Source organism: Ambystoma mexicanum, chromosome 12 (genome assembly GCF_040938575.1).
Source record: "Ambystoma mexicanum isolate Mex_15411 chromosome 12, UKY_AmexF1_1, whole genome shotgun sequence".
NCBI lineage: Eukaryota > Metazoa > Chordata > Amphibia > Caudata > Ambystomatidae > Ambystoma > Ambystoma mexicanum.
This window is the reverse complement of record NC_090936.1, coordinates 51,803,363-51,825,991: the sequence shown is the minus strand read 5'-3', so window position 1 is coordinate 51,825,991 and position 22,629 is coordinate 51,803,363. Positions and strand designations below refer to the sequence as shown.

The window sequence follows — 22,629 nt, the reverse complement described above, 5'->3', positions numbered from 1 at the left end:
TTGCAATTCTTGCTCAGCCCAAGAGCAGGTATACCCTTACTGATTACTTAGTGCCATCTATTGTGGAGTTACTGCATAACTACTCCACTGGCAGAAATAGTTCCGAGACCTGCCACATCTGAAGTGGAAAGATCATAAGACTCCCGCTCTGACCTCCTTGCATTGGCTTCCAGTTCCTCAAACGTAGGAATGGAAGCCTTATTTGTGTTGTTCAGGACGCATATTTATTTATTTTATTTATTGGGTATTTATAAAGCACCTATAAAGCAAATGCTGTTTCAAGGCGCATCAAGACCAAAGGGGGTGTGTGGGGGGGGGGCGAACCGCTAATGATTTCAGTTCGGATCTCCTGTCTATAATCCAGCCCACGTGGAGCTTCTTCCACGCATCCAGTGTGCCTTTCCCTTCTGCCACCCAAACACCATCAGGCCCATGCCTCCATTATGGGACAGCGCGCGTGCATGCAGGACCGCGGGCTGGGCCCGATGGACAGTGAGCAGCAGCGCTTCCTGCCGGGGCAGTGGGTTACCTGCTTAAATCAAGCCGTGGTGATAGGTGCATCCCTCGCCAACGTTGCAATAAACTGGGTGGCCTAATGAAGGTGAGCAAGTCCTCTGTGTCTGGTGGGAATAACACAGGCCCCTCGCCATATCTTTCCCCATATTGAACTCGATTCTCAAAAATGCGTGCAACGAAGAGAAAGCCCGCCAGAAGAATTTTTTATTTCTCTCATTTTAAGGAACATACAGGTCACCTTATTTATAAACATGGCGTACATTTCTGGGGAGCAGTGCCCCAAAATACAGGAAAGTCATTTCACCAAAATGCCAGGTGTAGCGGAAGTGACATCATACGACCCTTGGCCTCTGATGACATCATAGCAAGTGATGTCATTTGGCGCCATTTGGCCGAAGTGATATCATGGCATGCGATGGAACACGACCCTTAACCCCTTGGCAAAACAGGAAGTGGTATCACATAGCATTGTTCCTAAGTACAGTACGTAAAATATGGTTTCGATATGACTATAATGTGAAATACATTTCATACAAGAATGGATCGCTATATGTATCGTTAAGATCAGTGTGTATAGGCCCATATTACCAAATTACTGTGAATGCAAGCAGACGTCCATGGCCAAATGATAATGATGTTTTGTTATAAAGCACTTAGCTTAAGCGCTTTATATAGAACAAATATATATACAATATCACCCAACCTGTGTTGATACTCTTTTATTGACCTCAGAAGGATGAAAGGCTGAGTTGAGGTGTTTAAGAACAGACCAGATCAGTGACTCACCCCCTAAAGTGTGCCTGAAATAAACCTTTAATGAGTCTAGCAATTGTATAGAATTCCAGAAAGACAAACTATTTGGTATTCCTATTCTTTGTTATTTAGGGTCACTGCTGAAAGTGTTAGACTTGTGGAACCCCTGTTCTTATTTTGTCTTTTTTTTTTTTTATAAGAGGCCTGAACAAGAAAGCCAGCCACTCCAGAAACAAAGAGCCACATGGTGCTGGCCACAGCCCAGGAGCGTGCCTTAAAAAATAAAAAAAAGCTTGCCTTAAAAAAAAAAAGAAAAAAAAGTTTGTTTTCCTGTGTGTTTTTTTAGTGGTAGCAAGGGAGACCTGAGGGGTGGCAGTTGCGACCCCTATATGACGTCCCTGCCAGAATAATTAATTGTAGCCTCTGCACATGTTCAGAAATGGGGTCTCTGAATGTGGACCTCTGTGCTACGCACATTTGACTCAGGGTTCAAGTCGAGGGAACACGTGGGGGACGGAGTCCACCCACTTTTTTCAGATGGTGAACTTAGTTCCCCCTCCACCCCCAGCTAAAACGAGAAACACTGAATGTCTTCTTTGAATTTATGAATTAAAGCCGACCTCCGGGATCGAAACGCAGTGGTCAGGTTTGAGGCTGGACACTTCCCCACTGCACTATAAACTGATGAAAATTAACAAACAACTAAAGGTGAAATGTCCCGTTTCGGTACTGCAAGTCCTGGGGAAAACATTTGCATTGGTTCTTGGAGTTTAACACATGTGCACACCTTTTAACGCTTTCAAAAACACTATTAAAAGAAAATATCCTCTCTTGGTTTTGTGTGTGTGTGGGGATTTTATGAAAGGCAAATGACATTCGTCCTGTGCAATTTGAGTGGTTATGCAAAGCCAATTTAATGAAATGTGCATATTTGACCTTGATATGCTAATTTCTGGTGATGTCACATCCCATTGGGTTTGTTGGTGAGTCCCCCCGCTTTAATTTTTAGGACCTGAGCCCTGCTTTGGATGCATGATGTCATGTCTGACAGGTAGCAGCGGAAGCCCCTCTAAAGGGCACCAGCATCGTTTCCTTTCATCCGCTGGGGTTTCGAGGGCAGGGCTCTGTCACCTTAGGCTCTCACAGGGCCTCCGGGGGCAGACGCCGGCCAACACAGCCACAAGTGTCACCTAGAAACTGCTGCCCTGAAATGACCAAATCATAACCTCCTATAAAAATAAACGCCCATCACTACCACATATGATTGCACTTGAACCCTCAACCCTAAAGCGCATCAACAGAATCCAAAGGTTTCCTCTTCCCACGAGGCAGTTGCCTTTACACCGAATCGAATGCATAGTGGCAGCAACATGTTACTGACAAAGAGGAGCTGGCATGAGTGTGTCACCTGTACGTCATCATCTTGCGCCCCAGCCAAGCCTGGAACAGGGCGAGGATCACCAGGAAGCCAAGTCCGCAGAAAGCCGAGGCCTGCAGCTGCTCCCACAGTAACCCCATCAGCAGCAGCACTTGCAACGGTGCAATCCACACAAAGTGCGCCAGCGCAAGACCCTGCGAAAAGTCCAAGCAAACAGTTAGAGTGCCTCCACACGAGAGTGCGAAAGCGCGCAACGGGCTGCGGCCAGAACACTTGCCCAGCCTGTACCAGAACTGTGAAATAACATCCGACTAAACACACGGGGCTTTGTGTCTCGGAGCACGCAGCAACCTGGCTGATCATTGCCTGGAGCACATGGCAAGGTGTTTCCACATTCTGAGGGTGCGCAAAATTCACATGGCAGGTGGCCATCCCATTTATTCTGCATTGTTCTTACAGTCTGCGCAGTAGCATTTGTGTGAGCAGATACATTTAGTGGTTTACTAAAGGCCACCATTTAAAGCTATTTACTGTGCCAAAGGAAATGCTTCTAACTATGTGTAATTTAATACGCAAGGCCCAGAGGTGTCTATTCTCATGCAGTTCTGTATATTTTCCCAAACATTGCCAACTGAGTTTAATCCCGCTCATTTAGCATTGGGAGTGGCAGGTGCCACCTTGGCAGTGATTTTGCCATTTTATAGGATTGTGGTGACTGTGAGATTCAAGCTACGTTTCCCCGTCCCTCAATATCCACGCTCACCACACTCCTCAGATGTGTTCACTGCACCTTCCTTCACACGTGCGTGCTTCCCGTGATACCCAAGCCCACCCTTGCCATTCGCCACAGTACTAGGTGGTTATCACACGGCTCTGTCACGTGTCCAATGCAGGGTGTGCAGCCACTAACCTCCAAATGGCAGGAAAGCAGACCCGACACAGGACCCTTGGCTAAGTTCTGGTGAAGACGCCATGCTTGATCGGACTCAAAAGACCCAGCAAAGGGTTCTGCAAAGGCGACACTGCAAATGCTTTGGGCTACAATGTCCACGATTCCACTCCACTGGCTATGCTGGCCAGGGCAGATTGGGACTGAAGCCCAAAACATCTGCAGTCACAGGCTGCAGAACCCTGGCCGAGGAGCATAGTATGGAGGGGATTTTTGGGGCTAAAGCATATGCATATTGCAGAACACGATAGAACATTTAATATTATAGGGGGCAGGGCAACCCCAAATCCGAGAGATCTTTCTATAAAACATGCAATACCGCATACATACCTCGTCAAATTTATTTATATTGTTCGACAGGAGGCTAACAAGTTGTCCAATGCTTATTTTGTCGAGAACTCTGCTCGAGAGTTTCAAGGTCTGCAAAAGAAAATATAGATATTGAATACAGGTGCGTATAATAATAAAGCACTTTAAATTACTAACCGGTGGAATGTGTTTTAATAAAAGAATCGTCACTCTTCACAACCATTCTGACAGATCAGCAGCATGCCAGCCACTTTTACAGACTAAGAACAGGCAAATAATCCCAACAAAACAAAGGTGAGGTAAACATTCTCACAACCCAAATTCCCATCCAGCTGTACGGATATGTTCAGATGAAAGGTGCCAGCAGTGCAGCGCCAATGCCAGGCGCTCCACTATTATTACTTTCGGATCTGAAAGGGCACTAAATATATATTTTAATAAGCATGAATTTCTCCGATCGATGAAATACGGTTCCCAAAACATATCAGTTTTCATGTTAAAACATCCCTTTAGTCACTTATAAAATACTCCTATTGCAATATTCTCACACCCATCCGTTTCCCTCCTCCTCCACTTCCCCACCCCTCCCTCTCCCTCTCAGTTCTACTGCACTACTCTCCTTCTCCCCTTCAGTTAATTGCTCTACTTATTGTTTTTGGTCTCATTCTCAAATGTAAATTGCTTCTACTGTTACTGTTATAATGTTAATTGTCATATGTATCCTGTTGTTAAAATGTGCAGCGCTTTGGTGTAAAGCGCTATATAAACAAAATAAATACAAATACAATTGCAAATATCCCCTTTAGTCCCTAAAATATCATTTGACTGCCAACTTCTAAAAATAGGGAGAACAATACTTAAGCAATAAGCCCCGAGCCGCGGGCCATTACTGAGTCAGGTAATGCCCCGGGGCCCATAGTTACATAGTTAACAAAGGCCCCGGGGCGTTACCTGACTCTGTAATGGCCCAGCAGCGACGGGCTTCCTGCTATTCATACCCGGCCTGCAAGACTGGGGTACTAATAGCATTTCTTTTCTGTTCTGAAACGCTGCAGTGTGTCAGAACAGAAAAAATAAAATGTAAAAAATAAATGGCCGCTGGGGAAGGGATAAATGAGTCCATTTTCCCTTTCCATGGTGGCCATCGGGAGCGGACGTTCGCCCGCTCTCGAAGAAACAAGGTAAGTGGGTTTGGGAGGGCAGGGAGGGGATTGTTGGGGGTGTGGTGGGTGGGGTTGGCGAAAAACACTCACCTGAATCCCCGGCGGGGGAGGATGGCAGCCTCCAGCCCTGCGGAGGCTCAGAGCAGGGATTACCCTGTTTCGTGCCTCCTCATTGGCTGAGGGGCTGCCACCCCCCCGCCAGGGACGTGAACAAAGCAAAAGCTTCGAGAGATTCTCTGCGAGGTATGGACCGGGCAAGGGCCAATCAGAATGATTGTTACATTCTGGTTGACCCTCGCCGGGTACTAATCAACTTTAAAGTCCGGAGCCCTGATGCAATTATCCTTGACAATGGGCACAAAAGAGCTTATCTTTCATGAAACTGTTGGAGGGAACCACCCCCTTTGGGACTAGGGAGGTGAACCTACTGTGCATTACACCCCCTAGGGCACAGGTCAAGCAGGATCCCACTGGAGGTGACCCCCTCTTGGAAGACAGCAGGGTCGGACTGAGCCATAAAATTGTCTTGGGCACCAATGAAAAAGTGGCTGTTTGAATAGTACCCAATGGGGGAGTTTTGTTTTATACAGTGTGATGCAAATTGTGCGTTTTAACAAATATTTGTTCAGCAAGACTAGTCAAAACTACTACCCACAGAGTGAATTAACTATTCAAACTGGCCCAAATTGGCCAAAAAAGTGGCCCACGTTGACCATAAAAACTGCCCCACACCATCATTTTGTGTTTTTGGTTTGGCCATGGGCCTATTGCCCTATAAGCCAATCCGAGCCTGGAGGACAGGCTAACCCTTGACAGGGATTATCCTGCAGGGTCCCAGGAAGCTAGTATTTTATGAGCTATATGAATAGTACACCAAACAGCTATAAGAGTGGTCTCAAACCGGTAACTGGTATGGTGTCTGACCCTTTTCGGTTGCCCACTGTGTATGAACATTAACAAGGGGGGTCCTGGGAGTCCCTCTGCCAGACATTAGTCCTGGTTACGAGAGGCTTACCCAGAGTCTTTAGCTCACTATCTTTCACAGAGAAGAAATATCCCAAACATATCAGTCTTTGTCCTGCCCTGGGGCAGTCCAGCACCGAAATGCTAGGCAATTCTCCTCTGAACAAGAGTACCAACAGAAACCCCAGACACGTGTTTCGGTCTGGTTGGACCTCATCAGTAGGGTGGATCTGTGCCTCTCTAAGAGTAGTGAGCAAGGGGTCCACGTCTGGATTCCCCTAGTAACTTAGGGTGAGACCCAAAGTTACTTAAAAATGCAAATTAACAAGGGGGGTCCTGGGAGTCCCTCTGCCAGACATTATTCCTGGTTACGAGAGGCTTACCCAGAGTCTTTAGCTCACTATCTTTCACAGAGAAGAAATATCCCAAACATATCAGTCTTTGTCCTGCCCTGGGGCAGTCCAGCACCGAAATGCTAGGCAATTCTCCTCTGAACAAGAGTACCAACAGAAACCCCAGACACGTGTTTCGGTCTGGTTGGACCTCATCAGTAGGGTGGATCTGTGCTTCTCTAAGAGTAGTGAGCAAGGGGTCCACGTCTGGATTCCCCTAGTAACTTAGGGTGAGACCCAAAGTTACTTAAAAATGCAAATTAACAAGGGGGGTCCTGGGAGTCCCTCTGCCAGACATTAGTCCTGGTTACGAGAGGCTTACCCAGAGTCTTTAGCTCACTATCTTTCACAGAGAAGAAATATCCCAAACATATCAGTCTTTGTCCTGCCCTGGGGCAGTCCAGCACCGAAATGCTAGGCAATTCTCCTCTGAACAAGAGTACCAACAGAAACCCCAGACACGTGTTTCGGTCTGGTTGGACCTCATCAGTAGGGTGGATCTGTGCCTCTCTAAGAGTAGTGAGCAAGGGGTCCACGTCTGGATTCCCCTAGTAACTTAGGGTGAGACCCAAAGTTACTTAAAAATGCAAATTAACAAGGGGGGTCCTGGGAGTCCCTCTGCCAGCCATTAGTCCTGGTTACGAGAGGCTAACCTGAACTCCAGAACCAATGGACGGTTCTTTTTCCTCACAGGGAGGAACAAAAAGGGCCCTGAGACTAACCAAGACGGAGAGAGCCAAAAGAAGGATGGCAAACCTGTGGAGCTAAAACGTAGAGGAGAGCCTGTCCCCCTTTGAGGCAGAATGAGGAGGCAGTCCCACGCAGATGGCATGGCCTGTGGAGGAAGCCCATGTAATGCTGCTCCCTGGAGGCAGGCATTGGAGCAAGAGAAGCTCGGCCCCACAGCCAAGAGAAGTGACACGACCATGAGAAACATTGTCGACTGTAGCAGTCTGGCGACAACACCGGGAAACACTGAAACCGACGTGGAAGCCAGGGGCAAAGCCAGAGCCATGCCGCAGCCTTTACCAAGGAACGCTAATGTAGCAACACAGGTAGGGAGTGCGATCAAGGAACTGGGAAGCTGGCTGGCAGACTCACAGATAGTCCAAGCTGGGGAGAGAAGGTAAATAGCCCAAGTGGGGCTGAGGTAGAAAACCATTCTGAACCGAGGCGAGAATGCGAATAGACCAAGAGGCGCTGAAGTAGAGAACTGCCTGAACCGGGGTGAGAATCTGTATACCCCAAACCGGGGTGACAGGATCAATAGACCAAGAGGGGCTGAAATAGAAAACCACAGAAGCTGGTGCGAGAATCTGTATACCTCAAGCCAGGGTGGGAGGGTGAATAACCCAAGAGGGTCTGAAAGAGAAAACGAAAAGCTAGGATGAAGAAGTGAATAACTCAAGTGGGGGTAAGAGACAAAGGGCTCGGTCACAAGTTGGGCGCTATCCCGGCAGTAAATGCGCCGGAATATCGCCCAACGCTATTAGCGTTACCGCAACTCGGTCTGATGCAATTTCCACCGGATCCCGAGTTGTGACATGCCCGTAATTCCCCTTTCTTATTGGGTCCATTGGACCCAATGGGGCTTTCTCGGCGCTATTAGTGTTGCCGCAATTAGCGCTGCACTAATGGTGCCGAAAATGGGCAGAAAGGCAAGGTTTTTACCTGCAGCAAAAAAATTGAGGTAAACCTCCCACTTTCTGCCTCAAACCTGAAATTGGGCAGAGTGGTAGTGCGGCGGTAATAGCATTACTGCCACATTTTTACCGCTCCATCCAACTCCTGATGACCTAACCAGAGAGAGAGGCTGAGAGACAAATCGGGCCAAGTGGCGCTAAGAATGCAGGTGCCCCACAAAGGAGTGTGAATTCCAAGACCCCAGGGTGGGGAAGAATCCATCAGGCCCAGAGTGGGCCGACACCAGATCAAGCACAAGAAGGACTGTGCAACTCGCGACACCAGGGAGGGTTAGCGGCTGGAAGGGATCCGAACCGGGCTGGACGAGATCCGACTATTTAAGAACATTCAAGAGAACTTTGTGTTGGTCAGGCCTAGAAGTGAATAGCTGGCCAGGAGGCCCAGAGGCATTCCACATACCATTACCTACCAGGCGAGAAGCCCCAAGGAGGTGTGGTGGACATTTTGGTTGGAACTGTGGAGTGGGCAAAAGACTCAGGGACATTGGCTGGAATCCTGCTAGGGGCATGAAGCACAGTAGGGGGGCAGCGGGAAGGAACAAGCAAGGAACATACCATTGGGCAAAGGCCCTTTAGTGATGTTGTGTTTTGATTAGATTCCTTGCCTTTGTAGTGGGAGGGCTAGGATCAGGCTAGTTAGGTTTACTTTATTATATGTCATCCTGACATGCGCTCTTTTTCCTTACCTAAGCACAGGCACCAGAGCGCGTAGTTTGAATCTGGACTTTTGCAAGAAAATAAAACTGCTAAGCTCAAACCACAAGGAGATGCACGTCTCCTGATTCGGACTTATCAAATAATGTAAGGACCTCATGGAGCAAGTAAGGAAAGAGGGGGCAGTCCCTTATGAGGGGGTTTGCGCATAGTGTCCATGATTATTTGTGGGAGTTGATAAGGGGTTATGTAGGAGTAATGCAGTGGGACATGTGAAGGGGTCATCTGAAGTCAAATTGTGTTGTACTGGAATATCTTCATAGAGGAGATCGGTATAATCAAGTTGCTACAATATCTACATTTGGTATTGACTTTATGGCATACATTTAAATTCAACATCATGAAAAAAAGTCTTTTGAATTTTGAAATGTAAAGTGAAGTTTGTTGAAATTGTGGTATTGTATACTTGTTTTATTATTTAATGTTTTTATGGCCTACGTTTTTAGTGTACTTGCATGTGCAGTGTTTGTCTTCATTATTTTTCAAGTATTATGAGTAGATTGTCATCATCATTTTTTTAAACTTGACATTAAGAAAGTGTGCATTTCTACTGTTTTAGTATCTTTTTAAAACCATATATTTGTGTTTGTCTTGCAAACAATAAAATACATTTTAAGAAACTAATCTAACAGACGCTCCAGTTCGTGTCTTAAGTGCATGCCGACATTTTTTTGAATAACTGCGAAAGTACTACTAATTTTGCTGAAATCGTATTTAGATTTTTTCCCCCTTACCCTCGTTCCATGACACTCCCAGGACATGGGCACTTTTCCTTACCTAGTCCAAATTTAGAAATTAGCCAAAATTACTCGTGGCTTGCACATGTATGTTAAACATACATGTATGCATTTATCTTTTGTGAATTGTGTAATTTGCAAATTGCATACATTCACATCGTTTTTCAAGTGCAGGCCACACTTAAGCCTGAAAAACGGTCTGTGAATGTACCACATAAACCTTAACTTCCATGAAATCATTCAGTTTGTTGCATGTACTATATATATAGCAATCAGCAGCAAACCTATGCTGGGCTTTAAAAAGCTTGAAAATGAAGAACGCTTCCACTTGAGACGTGAAAGCAGAATGGGCCATTTCAGTCTAGCGTCACACACAGCAGCACACTGACAGCCAGGAGCCATCACTGGAAGTTAAAGCTGCAAGTCAGAACCAGAGGGGCCCTCTGTATGCAAATGAGCTCAAATGTCAATCCTTTGCTGCAGGAAAATGTATTTCTCTCTCTCTCTCTCTCTCTCTCTCTCTCTCTCTCTTTCTCTCTCTCTTTCTCTATATATACATATATATATATATATAGAGAGAGAGGGAGAGCGTGCAAGCGAGAGAGAGTGAATATTAAAATATTGTCCATAATGTCTTGCCCAGAATCCTTGGAAGGCAAGACATATATAAACTTTTGAAGCATGTTTTTAAGAACATTGGTGGCAGCCATCACACAAGCACACACATTCAGGCTCATGGAGTTTGCCGGTCTGGAAATGAGGTGCCAGTGACAATGCGTACCGGCACCTTTCCCGACTGGCAAACAGCAAGTCTGCCAGTAGGGGCTGAGATCTACCGGCAAGCTTGGCCTGCCATTAGTTCAGGCCCCTACCGGCAGACAAGAGCCGCAATCACCGGTGCTGGTGATTGCAGCATCCCATCCCATGGAGTCTTATCGTACTACATGAGAATGGGGAGTTACCGGCGTAGTCGCCGCTAGTAATATCCCAGTGGCACCGGGGAATCAGGCGGCGGAGTTGGCACGGTAGTTCCCCGGTATCCAGCTGGAATTACCAAAGGGATACCAGGGAACTAATAATGAGCCTCATTGTCTGGTTTTGTTGATCCACAGATCACTGCCATCCAGTATTTCTCGACGACCAAAAGTAATGAAAATATTACTCTCTGAAATGAAGGAAAGTTAGATTTGTCTAACACATCTCCATTATGACTCTCCTGCAAACTTGAGACGACTTTAGAATTCAGTGATAGAACAATCCCAGCACTAATAGAAATTCAAATGAAACATTTGACAAAAGGAACACTTTTTTGTTACCAATGTTACAGGTAAATGATTTTAAAGGATACATTACAGACTCCATACTTTAATACCCTTCAATGAAGAGACTGCCATGCTATTTCTTGTGCAAACAATTATTTACATAATTTCTTTACAATGCAAAGCGAAACAAACATGCAATTACTTATAAACATGCACTAATTGAGAGACATATTTCAATTATTTATGACAAATAAAGGAATAGGCATTGCAGCTCTGCATGCATCTTGCAAACAACTAACAATCACAACATGGCAGCCGAATACATTATTGTTTAATATAGAGAATGTAACTAAATGAAAGAGAGACTTACCGAAAAAGAAACTCCTCACATGAGGCATAAAGGTATCAAAAAAGGAGGATAAGAAACATTACATCATTTTCATCTAAATATATTAGACGTCTAGTATTTGAAAGTGTCCATTATTCATGAATGCTCACAACACAGGACTCTTACAGAGAATGAAAGCCCATAATTAGTCATCTGGAATCTACATGGGCATATAAGCTGCCGCATACATGACGGGATGAACATAGGCAGACACCAAACGGTTTTAGAAATAAAGAAAGGTTTGCTAGGAATCTGGTACAAGCTGGGGCAACACAATAAGGCTTTGAACTAAACTAAAGTACAACAGGATGTGGCCAATGCTTTAGGACAACGTAAAGGAAAGTGTTTCTCATGGAAATTAAGAGTCCATGCAGACATCTTTCCCAGTAAGTCCAGATCTCTCCTGGTAGATTACCAAAATAACCAGTAAACCTATAGTCTCCTGTTGAAAGGTTTCCTTCACTCGTCCTCTTGGGATCTCCCCCGCATTCTTAATCTCAGGTTTAAGGGGTTCTCGTATGCTTTTTCTCTCTGCCTTTTGGGATCTCCCCCTGCATTCTTAATCAGAGGTTTAAGGGGTTCCCCTACTCTTCTTCTCTCTTCGGCTTTGGGTCCCCCCTGTGTTCATATTCTCTGATTAATGGGGTGCTCGCACCCGGCTTCTGGCTTTCACTAGGTAAAGCATCCTCTCAGGTTCCAGCTTGGGGCTGAAGCCTGTTGGTGGCCTCTGTAGGTGGGATCTCAGTAAAACTAGTCTTCAACTAAGGCTTGCAGCCGCACGGAGACTGGAGGCCACACAAAGATCTTGCCCAGGTACACACTGGGCCTTTTACCAACCCCCTCTCCCTGCCAACTACTGTTCTCCTGTCACCTATTCCAGTTTCTCTCTCTCGCCCTCTGTACCTCACCCCAAGTGTTGTTCCTACAGGATCCTGCCCTCAAACATCCTCTCTCCTTTTTTTCTGTGCTTCTCCTTTCCCTCTTCAACACCTCGCCATGACCTCATTCCTTCCCCTTCCTACCTGACCACCATGATGACATGCAGTTCTCCGCCTTCTTTTCTGCATTTCTGTTTTTAAACCTCTGCTGAGGGAAAGTGTCCCCATCTGCCTGGAAACACTTGCACCTGGAAAGACTAGTGTATAGGTGCACTTATTGGGGAGACCCCCAGGTATGCCAGAGCGATACTGGAAGTTCGCAGACATGCAGGGCCCAACTCACTCCCCCAGAATACACAGAGGACTCAGTCAAGGGTAAGTTCAAACTGAGGTTTATTACAAATAAGACTAACAGGGATCGATACAAGAACTCAGAAAGATTCCAGCATGTCACACAGTAAATGACGCGCGGGCCAGTTTTGTCTGAAAAACATGTCACTTCTCCGTCATTACTTGAGCCTTTCTTCAGAAACCTATTGTGGTGTGGGATTGGCCTTCAGGAGCATAATAACCTACATGGGTACATACATATGTTATTCTACTGGTTCTTCCATGCCAGGTGACTGGCCTGTTCATTCTCCAATTCACTAACTATAACATTGTTGCAGAGTTATGGACTTAGCATTGGTTCTTGCCTGTTGCTACCCACCCCTAGGGTTCTAAACTGTGATTGGCTAGAGCTGACTTCCCCTGGCCTGGCACCCGAAACGGTTCTCAGCTCACTGTGTACCTTCTCAAGGTGATGAGAACAATTATGTGTCTGTGTTGTATCTTGTGTGCACCACCTTTGCCTTATGAGATATTCACCTGCCTGGCGCAACACTTATTGCATAATTGTCGCAGTCCGTGTCTGAATGCCTGGGATCGGCTCTCCTTTCTCACCACTGATCACTGTCCATTGTCTGCTTCCACTGCATCACATGATTGGAGACCACGAAATTAAGCCCTGCAGCTTCAAATTGTGAGGATATTATTCCCTTTTTCTGCAGCTGGTCCCTTTGTCATCTGGGGATTGGAATGTCTTCCATATTTTTTTACCTTGGCTGCGGGACCTGTCTCAAATGTCTTGCTCTCGGTCCAGCCTGAATCAGCTCAACTCATCCCTTGCTCATTGGCCCGAGGCCTGCTGTAATTTTCCTAAACCTTGTAATGTGGTTTCTACATTGGCCACGCTATACTATATGCTCCATAGGTTAGTTACACTTGGCTCTGCCAGGTCCCATAGGTGCTCTTGCAGTTGCGTAGGGTTATTTCGCATTAAGCATCTGCAAGCTTTGCTCAGGATCTCTAGTGCCTTGCAATTTCTGCATTTGACTAGTGGCAAAAATAATAAATGCAATGACAGCATGTAAATGTATCTGTCTTTTAACTATCAAACTGTACGCTCGTGTTCTTCATGTATTCGAGTGTTTGTGTCCCGAAGTGCGGCTGGCATGTGTGCTTAATGTCTAACGCCGCTATGTCGTGGTGTCTCTAATGACGTCAGCAACATGGCTTCTTGGCGCTTTAGTCCAGGCTGTTCATATAGGTGTCTGTGACCATGGACTGCGGCTCTTCATCCACACATACCGTACCGCACCTGGTCTGTATGGCTGGCTGAGGGGATACCTCGCAACGTATTTGTCAATCATTGGTGCACTTGGGATTTGTCCAAAATAGAATGGGTGATTTCAGTGTTTTCTGGCCTTCTGTCTTGTCATGCCATTGATGGTGGCAGGATCCCGACTACCTCTTTACCATACAAATGTCCAAAAAATAAATAAACAAATCCTCCTTAACAATATTCGACTCCTTCTCTACACTTTTCTCTACCTATGCCTCCTTCCCGTCTGTGATGTTCCCCACCACTACAAACCCTTCGCTTGCTTCTACCTCTGTCTGTTTCTCCACTCCTTCACATATTTCATCAACTCTTCCGCCTGCCCCTCTGCCTCCTGGTCTTGCTGCATATGTGCACCTCTCCAGTCTGCTTCAAATAAACTCTTCCTCTTAACTTCCACATCCTTCTACCACTGGCCCTACTTTCCAGCCTTTTTCTGGTGTAAAGGAACTTTAGGGGGATCCTTAGGGGCCGGGATGGAGATTGGCTGACAGGCCCCTCCTCTGGGGATGGCTTAAAGTGCCTCCCATTGGGTGGGCCGCCCTCTGCCTGCCACTCGCTGGCATTCCTCTTGGTGTGGACTTTCTCCACCAAAGCCATCTTACCTACATGAATATGGTGCTCTTGGGAAGTGATTGAGGGCTGCTCGCATTCGATCTCCTGCTGTTTCCTCTTACAGTATTATATTGCATTTCTGTACCAATGCAGGGAAGGTGAATGGGTAGCCACTTCTTGATTCCCTTAATGGCGTAGCGTCTATCGCGGCAGTGTGAATAGCCCCTGACTCCTGCATGTGGCCTGGTGGGGTAGCAATGGGATCCTCCCCATGCCAACCCCGGCCCAGCATCAAGTACCTTGTGGTGGCATCCTGCCTGCGTGGCAGCCACACTATGGACCAGCAAGGTCGGCAGCGGACTTAGTAGCAGAACCCTGAACTTGCCTGTTCTGTCTTGGACTTAGTAGCAGATCCCTGAACTTGCCTGTTCTGTCTTGGACTTAGTAGCAGAAGCCTGAACTTGCCTGTTCTGTCTTGGACTTAGTAGCAGAACCCTGAAATTGCCTGTTCTGTCTTGGACTTAGTAGCAGAACCCTGAACTTGCCTGTTCTGTCTTGGACTTAGTAGCAGAACCCTGAGCTTGCCTGTTCTGTCTTGGATTTAGTAGCAGAACCCTGAACTTGCCTGTTCTGTCTTGGACTTAGTAGTGATACTGGTGCTCACAACATTCCAAGAGATTCTTTAACAGAGAATTGTAGGCTTTTCAAAACGTTTCTGTTTTGACAAATTCTCTTGAAAAACAGAACAGCCAACACAATTCTCCCATGCCTTTCCTACTTGCAAGTGATTGTTGTTTTATATATAATATGTAAATTATATATGATTGGTAGCAACTTGTGTACAGAAACAACATAAATGGGTTCTGCCGTCATAGCGATTTCCTGCAATACGGAAATGACACTACACCTCTACTGCAATATAGAGGGAGTTATAATGAGAAGATTGACATTGCCAAATAGGGTAATTAAAATAGTTAGTCTGTGCATTAAAAATCCAACACCAATCACACAAGTAATGAGCTGTTGTGAGTTGCATGACAGGTATAGATATAGCGTGGGTTAAGGAGTCAACATTTCTTGTAGAAATGATGGTAGGCCTGTCACCACTTTTACATTTCATTACATGTGCTGCGTAGTGCCGCAGTTCCAGCTGATACATTCTGAAAGTGTAGGACTGTATGCAAGGTCATAAGTCTTTATCAAATCTCGTATGTTTATTTTTATGGGATTTCTGAAGCAGGCATGTAGCTGCATACAGGACACTAAGGGCTTCTGGTATGGTGCAGGGGTGCAGAGGTAGCTGCAATTGGTAGCGGAGCACGGAAGTGGAGCTCCAGATGGGGTTAGTAGGGTTGAGTGCATGGATCAGTGATTCAGAAGGCGTTCTTTGAAGAGTAGAGTCTTCAGGTCCTTCCTGAAGTGTACAATAGAGTCTTGGTGCATTGGAAACCTGTTCGAGATACAGGGTGCACAGTAGGATATGGCTGTGTCCTAGTGTTACCCTTTTGCAGGTCTCTGTTTCCAGTCAGGCAATGTTGTGGCTTCTGGCGGTCCAGTGGCCTCCAGTGGTGTTTGGGTTGTGACTGCTTTGAGGTAATGTAGGCAGTCAAACATGACACATGTTTGAAGGGGTAACCACTGCACTTCCTTCAGGATGTGGGTGACTTGGTTGAATTTTCTTAGTCCTGTGATAAGGCATACTGCAGTGGACATGACTTTCAGAGGTGCCAAGGTGGCATCTGGGACTCCTGAGATGACGAGGGTTGGACAACTGCCCCAAAACTTTGGATATGGATTGCATTGTTTGACTCTGTGGAAGAGTGTGAGCTGGCATGATGATTTATGGGTCTGTCTTCTTGACGATGTGTGTTTTCAATGGTAAAGCTGAGAGATTTGGACTGGGAGAGAGGTAAGGCATGAATATGGCAAACGTCATGCCTATCAGCCACTTCTGAACTTGGGCATGCTTGGTGGGGTTTCTTTGGGGAATTAATTGGATCCTTGTTGGTTAAGCTGCAGGCAGACTTTCATACACTGTTAGAAATCTGCTCCGCCTGCTGGAGCTGTGTGTCTGTGTCTAGCGTTGCTGCTTCAGATCCTATGAGATGTACCAGCTAAAAGCTAGTCTTTCTAAGGGAAAATAGATTTTCTTCATTGCACGCAGCATGACGTATTGGACATAAATAATCACAGAAATAGGATATTCACAACACATTTCTCTCTAGAACCTTATGATATGGTAAACATCTTACTCATATTTCCTGTGTGCACTCAGTGTGCATCAGTTCCTGCTGCAAATCCTTACATATGTGGCAGAATCATTTTGTAATAGGTGGGGTACATGTTGACACATCATGTGTGTTTAGTTCTTCTCTGTTACCATGTTCATTTCCTTCAGCAGCATGGATTCTGTAGTGGGGAGGGGGGGTGTATGTGTGTGTGTGTGTGTGTGTGTGTGTGTGTGTGCGCGCGCCTCCGCGTGTGTACAGCAGGAGGGGGCAGGTTCAGACTTGACCTGGTTTGCAACATAACAATATCAATGTTGTCCTGACGCCCCTGCGGTTCATAACAGAGATAAAGACCCTGCTCTATAAACAATACCTGATCCATCACTGAATATGAATCTCCATGCTCCACTGATCCGGGAACTCCACTTACAGTAGGGCGCTCCATCGCTACGACAATATAGGGCCCTGACATAACCTCCTGCCTGATTGTGAAATGCTACTTGCATGTACTCATGTGTAGCGAAAAGGCCAGCCTTACCTTTTTGTATATTAAGCTAAACATGGCGATTCGCATTTGCATTCCTATATGGTGGAGGCCGAAAATGGCCGGGTGTAGAAGAAGCATCCGCACCAAGAAGAGCAGGCACAAGCCTATGCCCAGATAATAGGCTATCGATCGCTCCGCCTTGTTGGCTGGGTCGTAGGAGGCGATGATCCTTCCCAGTAGAAGAGGTTGCACCGCCTTTGTAACTTCCTGCAAAATAAAACCGAAAAGGCCTATCAATATTGCAGCTCTCATGCATACAGTGGGCTTAAACCCACCATAACGTTGATGGTGTTTGCTAAACGTTCCCCCGTGCTCCAAGCGTTTTATCCCCAATGCTGGAGACATGTGTATCTGGGAAACCTCTTTGTCTTTGGTTGATAAAGCTGTGTATGAAATAAAGACACATTTCTGGAGGAAGGTACGCTTTTGAGTATGCATTGCTCAGTGGCTTTGAGCAGGAGGGGACCTTCCAGGGAAGGCTACTAGGCAGCACTGCGGCATGCGTGGCTTCTTAGCTGAAATGGCCTATTCTTCTCCCACATTCCAAATTCGGAAAAGGCCCATATGTGCCAATTTGGAACCATTTCATCTGAACCACAAAAGTGCAAAGGAAAAATGCATGGATTGCAAAAATGCAAACCTTTCCATGTTGGCCAATTCAGTAGTCGATTGGTGTTTCCAGGGAAACACACGCTGCTCCCACTCCTCTGCACTCCTCGGTTTGTCTCATTGTGAACTTCTCTAGCTTAGTAAAACACATTCCCAGATTGTATAACTTAGCTTACTGTTAAAAGGCTTCACTTTTTTGTTCCACATGTGAACATGAGAGGTATATCACACGAGAAATCAGCCTGCAGACTTCAGCTTAAAGCGCACATGCATATTTAATGTCCCATAACTTGTCGGGATCTCTATGTATATCCTTGTTTACCAGCAACAAAAATTTACCACATCTACCTCGCCTCTTTCTATCTCAATAACATGTCAAACTCTAAATGGAACTCCTTGGCAAACAATTGTAAAACAAAAATGTTGCATGAAATAAGATCATTCATATGTTCGTGTCTTAGTACGCCTGGCCACAGAGCTATGATCCCAGTTAATATTACTCCAGAGCTACGGTCCTAGGGAGTGGTAGATGGACTTTTCAGGTAGGTGCTAACTTCCTATGTGTTCCCTCCACCTTCCTGACGAACACATTGGGCCTCATTACGAGTTTGGAGGTAGCCAAGCCCTTAATAAGGGCATGGCTGTTTCCAAACTCAGGTCCGGGTTCCTTGAATGAGGAATTACCGGGCCATTCCAACCTTGGAGGACCCGGTAATCCATCATTCAAAAACCCTTTCCCATTCCTATTTGAGCCCCTATAGGACTCAATGGGAATGGGGAGGAAGCTAATAACGTGCCCGTTATTAGCTCCCTGGTCCCCTTGCGGGACCCGCAAAGGACGTCTGGTCTGACCAGACGTTCAAAGCAGTTCCCACAGGGGAACCTCGTAATAGGGCGGAACGGGTTTACCGGCACCGGCACCATTACCGGCGCCGGTAAACCCATTCCGCCCACCTCGTAATGAGGCCCATAGACATTTAGCATACACTCTATAGTGGAAAATTGGGAGGAGGATTTCTGGAACACCCGCAAATTCGGAGGAACATGGGTGTAAACGTAAAGTGAAACACATTAACTCCCCATTGAGAAACTGTTCAAAGGATCAAAAATTAAAATATAGAGTCGGATCACTTAACTTATATTAATTTATTTGGCACTTGAAAAGTGCTTCTCTGCCATTGGTATGACTTCTAAGCGCTGAGGCAGTCAGAGCACACCATTGAAATACAAATTAATCAAACATATGGTGCACGATACAGGCAATCAAAATAGTAATGATGACTATTGGGATTGAGCATTATTAATAATCATTGCGCGCGCCTGGTTGCAGTGGGCGACGCATTGGCTATGTTCAAGTTTCGATGATTGAATTTGTGAGTAGTTGCGGATGGGTATAGCCCATTCAGTCAGCTTAGTGATGCTGCATGTAAGACTGACGTGTGTGTGGGTGGTGCAAACCACTTAGTGCGGAGAGGATGATTTGGATGTAAGTCGGTGCAAAATATCCTCCCCACAATACAAGGGGAGCGAAAGGGGACAGGACAGGCTGGGACTCTGGAGGAGGCGGATTGACAGGTAAGTTATGGGTGAGGATGAGTGGGTCGGGGAGGGGAACTACCGGACTGGGGAGTGGTAGGAGAGGGTGGAGTTGCGCGGGTTCCATGCCAGTTAGGGCAAGTGGGGAGATGTGAGGATAATGCCAGGGTACTGGGGGTGTCTTGCAGAGAGGCAGGGAAAGAACGTGGGTGTGGCGGTGGACATGGCACACACATGTATTGCTTTTCTGAACTCCTGTGGTGTGATCGACCCACGCAACGAGGTGAGTGAAATGGTGTAATTTTGCAAACTTAACGTATGGTCAGTGGATATCACGTCTAACTATTCCAATGCAGGTAAAATACACCTGTGGCTCGTGAGTAAAGAGCAAAGAGATAGAGTTAATTCAAGGACATTGACATATGCCTTTATATGGATTCCAACAAGAAACCATGAGGAAAACTCTGTATTTCCCTCTCTAGATGGAGAGCTTTCATTTCACAAAGGTGGCGAAATTGCTTGCACGTGCACCGAAGAGCCAAATAGGATTTGTCAGAAAATACCCAATCAGCCCTCTTCAGACATAAGTGGGGAAATAGCAGAAGCCTGTGAGGATTAAGATTTGCAATAATTGGCAGATCAGGCTTGGAAGCCACCTCTGGCAAACCCTGAATGGTCACTCTACTGGCTAGAGAGTAGGACCAATCATCTAGTGAGATGTCCCTATCATAAAGCCAACTGCGGCTATTTTTTAAAAAAATATTTTATTTTTTGTTAGATATACATCTAGCCAATAGGCTTTGTATAACACATAAACATACAACTTTAATACAAAAATCTAAAACCATTTACATTTCCAATACACACCATTCAATACATTTTAAAATTGCCACAATCGTTAAGTAAAATACAATATAATATATAGCATTAATATATATTTCCTCTCATAAAAATCATCCACTGCTCAGATATCTCTGTCATTACAATTCCATTATTATAAGATTTAAAACACATAGTTCTCAAATCAATTAAGCTTTCCCAGCTCATAATAAGATGATGGAGTGACTCAACAACATTTACACCACATAACCGACAGTTCCTAGAAGTATATGGAAGACCCATTCTGTCACCTTTTATCTCCAAAGCTTCAGTGATGTTAAATTTCACCATTAGATATGATCGAAACGTGCTAGTGCTTGGAAGCGCTTCAATGTATTTGGGAGGCATAATTCTACTCAAGTACTCATCTAGATACAATCCACTAAAGGCTTTTGATGCCAAATTTACTGTATTCTGTTCATGCCAAAATTCAGACACTTTTTTCTTAAGTCTCATTTTGATTACCATTATCGACAGGGTTCCGGGGACATACCCAAATGACCATGTGCGGTGGAGTCTTTGTAAGGTGCCAATTGTACCAATCAGCACATTGCCTTCAAGGCTGAGATACACTTTCATGTATGGCACAAGGATTGGATCAGTAGATAATGTAACTGCTTTTGCATAAGAGAAGACACATTGGCAAATATATGCACACCAGACACATTTGATGTTACACTCCAGGTACAGGTATTCAACACTAACATTTGGTGGCAATCACAGTAGTTTTCTCAAAAGTTTGAATTCCAATGTCACAATGCGTTTGACAAACCTAGGGCCCCATATTTCAACAGCATATAGTAACATTGACCTGATTTTCGCCAAATAGATATTAAGTACATCAGTAGCCGAGAAACAACAATTTCTGCATATGAAAACACTCAGAGCATTTGCAGTGACAGAGGAGCGGCTTTTGATTGCAGACCATTGTTTATCCTAATTCAACCTTTCATCGACAATAATTCCTAAATATTTGTATGATTTCCAATTGTGGCTATGTACTCTCTACTCACCCCACCTTGCACACAAAGCCTGCCAAGAGTCTTACTGAAAGCTGAGATGATATCCCAGAAGGCGAAATTCCTAGGTAGCAGGAGCAGCCTGAGCGCGCGCTGTGCATTGGCTCTATCTTGCTCGATGCCCTGTACCATCCCTCAACATCAGAGCCTCGCAGCCAGTACATAAGGTGCAGGCCTTTGCTAGGGCCCAGCCTTTGGATTTATTTGACAGCACTTCTTATCTCAATTGCCATGAACAGATCTGCTTCGAGTATTTTCTTGGTAACTTTATTACATTCTTAACAGTGGGCTGGGCCAATTAGTGGACTAATCCCTTGTGGAGGATTCTTATGAAAACTAAATGCAGATATGATGTCATCAGTGATGTCATCGATGACATTTGTGATGTCATCTTTGATGTCATTGGTGTTAGTCTTAGCAGTGCACAATGGTGATGTGAGTTATGGTTGCTTAGGTTACCATAACCGGCGAATTTCTGGGGGTTTTTGGTTTTACTTGTAACCATAATACGGATAGGTAAGTATTAGTGAAAAGTAAGTGTAATGTTCCTTCCAAGCACTTGTTGCACTGAATTTGATAGGTTTTTTCCCTAGGGCAACTGAAACATAGCATCCCTTTAAGAAGGTGTTTTCTCAGTGAATTGCACAGGGTTTTAGTAGTGGAACTTACCCATAACTTCCCTTTCACAATGTTTTTTGTGTGTGAATTGCATAGGTGTGTACTAGTGCAACTTAACAAGGTTTTTTGACCTACAAGATTCAAACACAGCGTGGTGGAAGTAACTGCATACTACACCTGCTACCCGCATGGTGTGCTGCTAATAAAGGCTATGTTGTAAGGTCTGTTCCCCCTATAGCAATTTAATGTATGCCGGTAACACCTACCAATACATGGCGCCCTATTGCTTCCTGAAGCTGGGATCATGGTCAATGAATACTGTGAAGAATCCTGTGGAGTCGTCACTGATCCCCAGATTAATGTCTCCTCTCATGTGGCCGGGGAAAGGCAGCCACTACCTGATCCTGACCCTGGGTGTGGAATTCTGAGGGTGGATCACATGGAAGGAGATGGTGGTTGGAGAGAAGTGGTAACTTAACAGGAGAGATGCAGTATTCTTCTCTGTCCTGTGAAAAAGACCCTCTAATTCCAGAGTTCCTGATGGCATGTTGTCATTATTCCGAACCACTCAGTTGTAAAACCCTGAAACCCCCTTTTTTTCAAACATTCCAGACAGAATACTGTTCACTCTTCGTGTGTACATAGCCCCCTAAAACACATTTAACATCTACTATTTATGATGCTTGTTATTTAAACAAAGGTGTCCTACAATATAACTTTAAACGGTTTAAAATTCCTTTGGACTCCAAGTCCCAGAAAGCCTCAAGTACTGAGAAGAAGAAGAGGAGTAAGGAGTCAATGTGGAATAAAAGTAACATCAAGTTCAACGTGCAGTCAAGTTATCAGGTTCACAATGAGCTGCACAGAACATTT

At 45.3% G+C, this 22,629-nt stretch overlaps 1 protein-coding gene across 1 annotated transcript in view; it reads right to left on the bottom strand.

Annotated features, from left to right (window-relative positions):
• The window catches only part of CFTR (CF transmembrane conductance regulator), a 1,072,657-nt gene that overhangs the window by 758,905 nt on the left and 291,123 nt on the right, over nt 1-22,629 (bottom strand). Inside the window, exons 4-6 of the mRNA XM_069627944.1 lie at nt 17,087-17,302; nt 3,927-4,016; nt 2,678-2,841 (exon numbers count right to left, since the gene is read on the bottom strand). Of these exons, the coding sequence (XP_069484045.1) occupies nt 2,678-2,841; nt 3,927-4,016; nt 17,087-17,302 (470 nt within the window). The remainder of the gene's footprint in view (nt 1-2,677; nt 2,842-3,926; nt 4,017-17,086; nt 17,303-22,629) is intronic.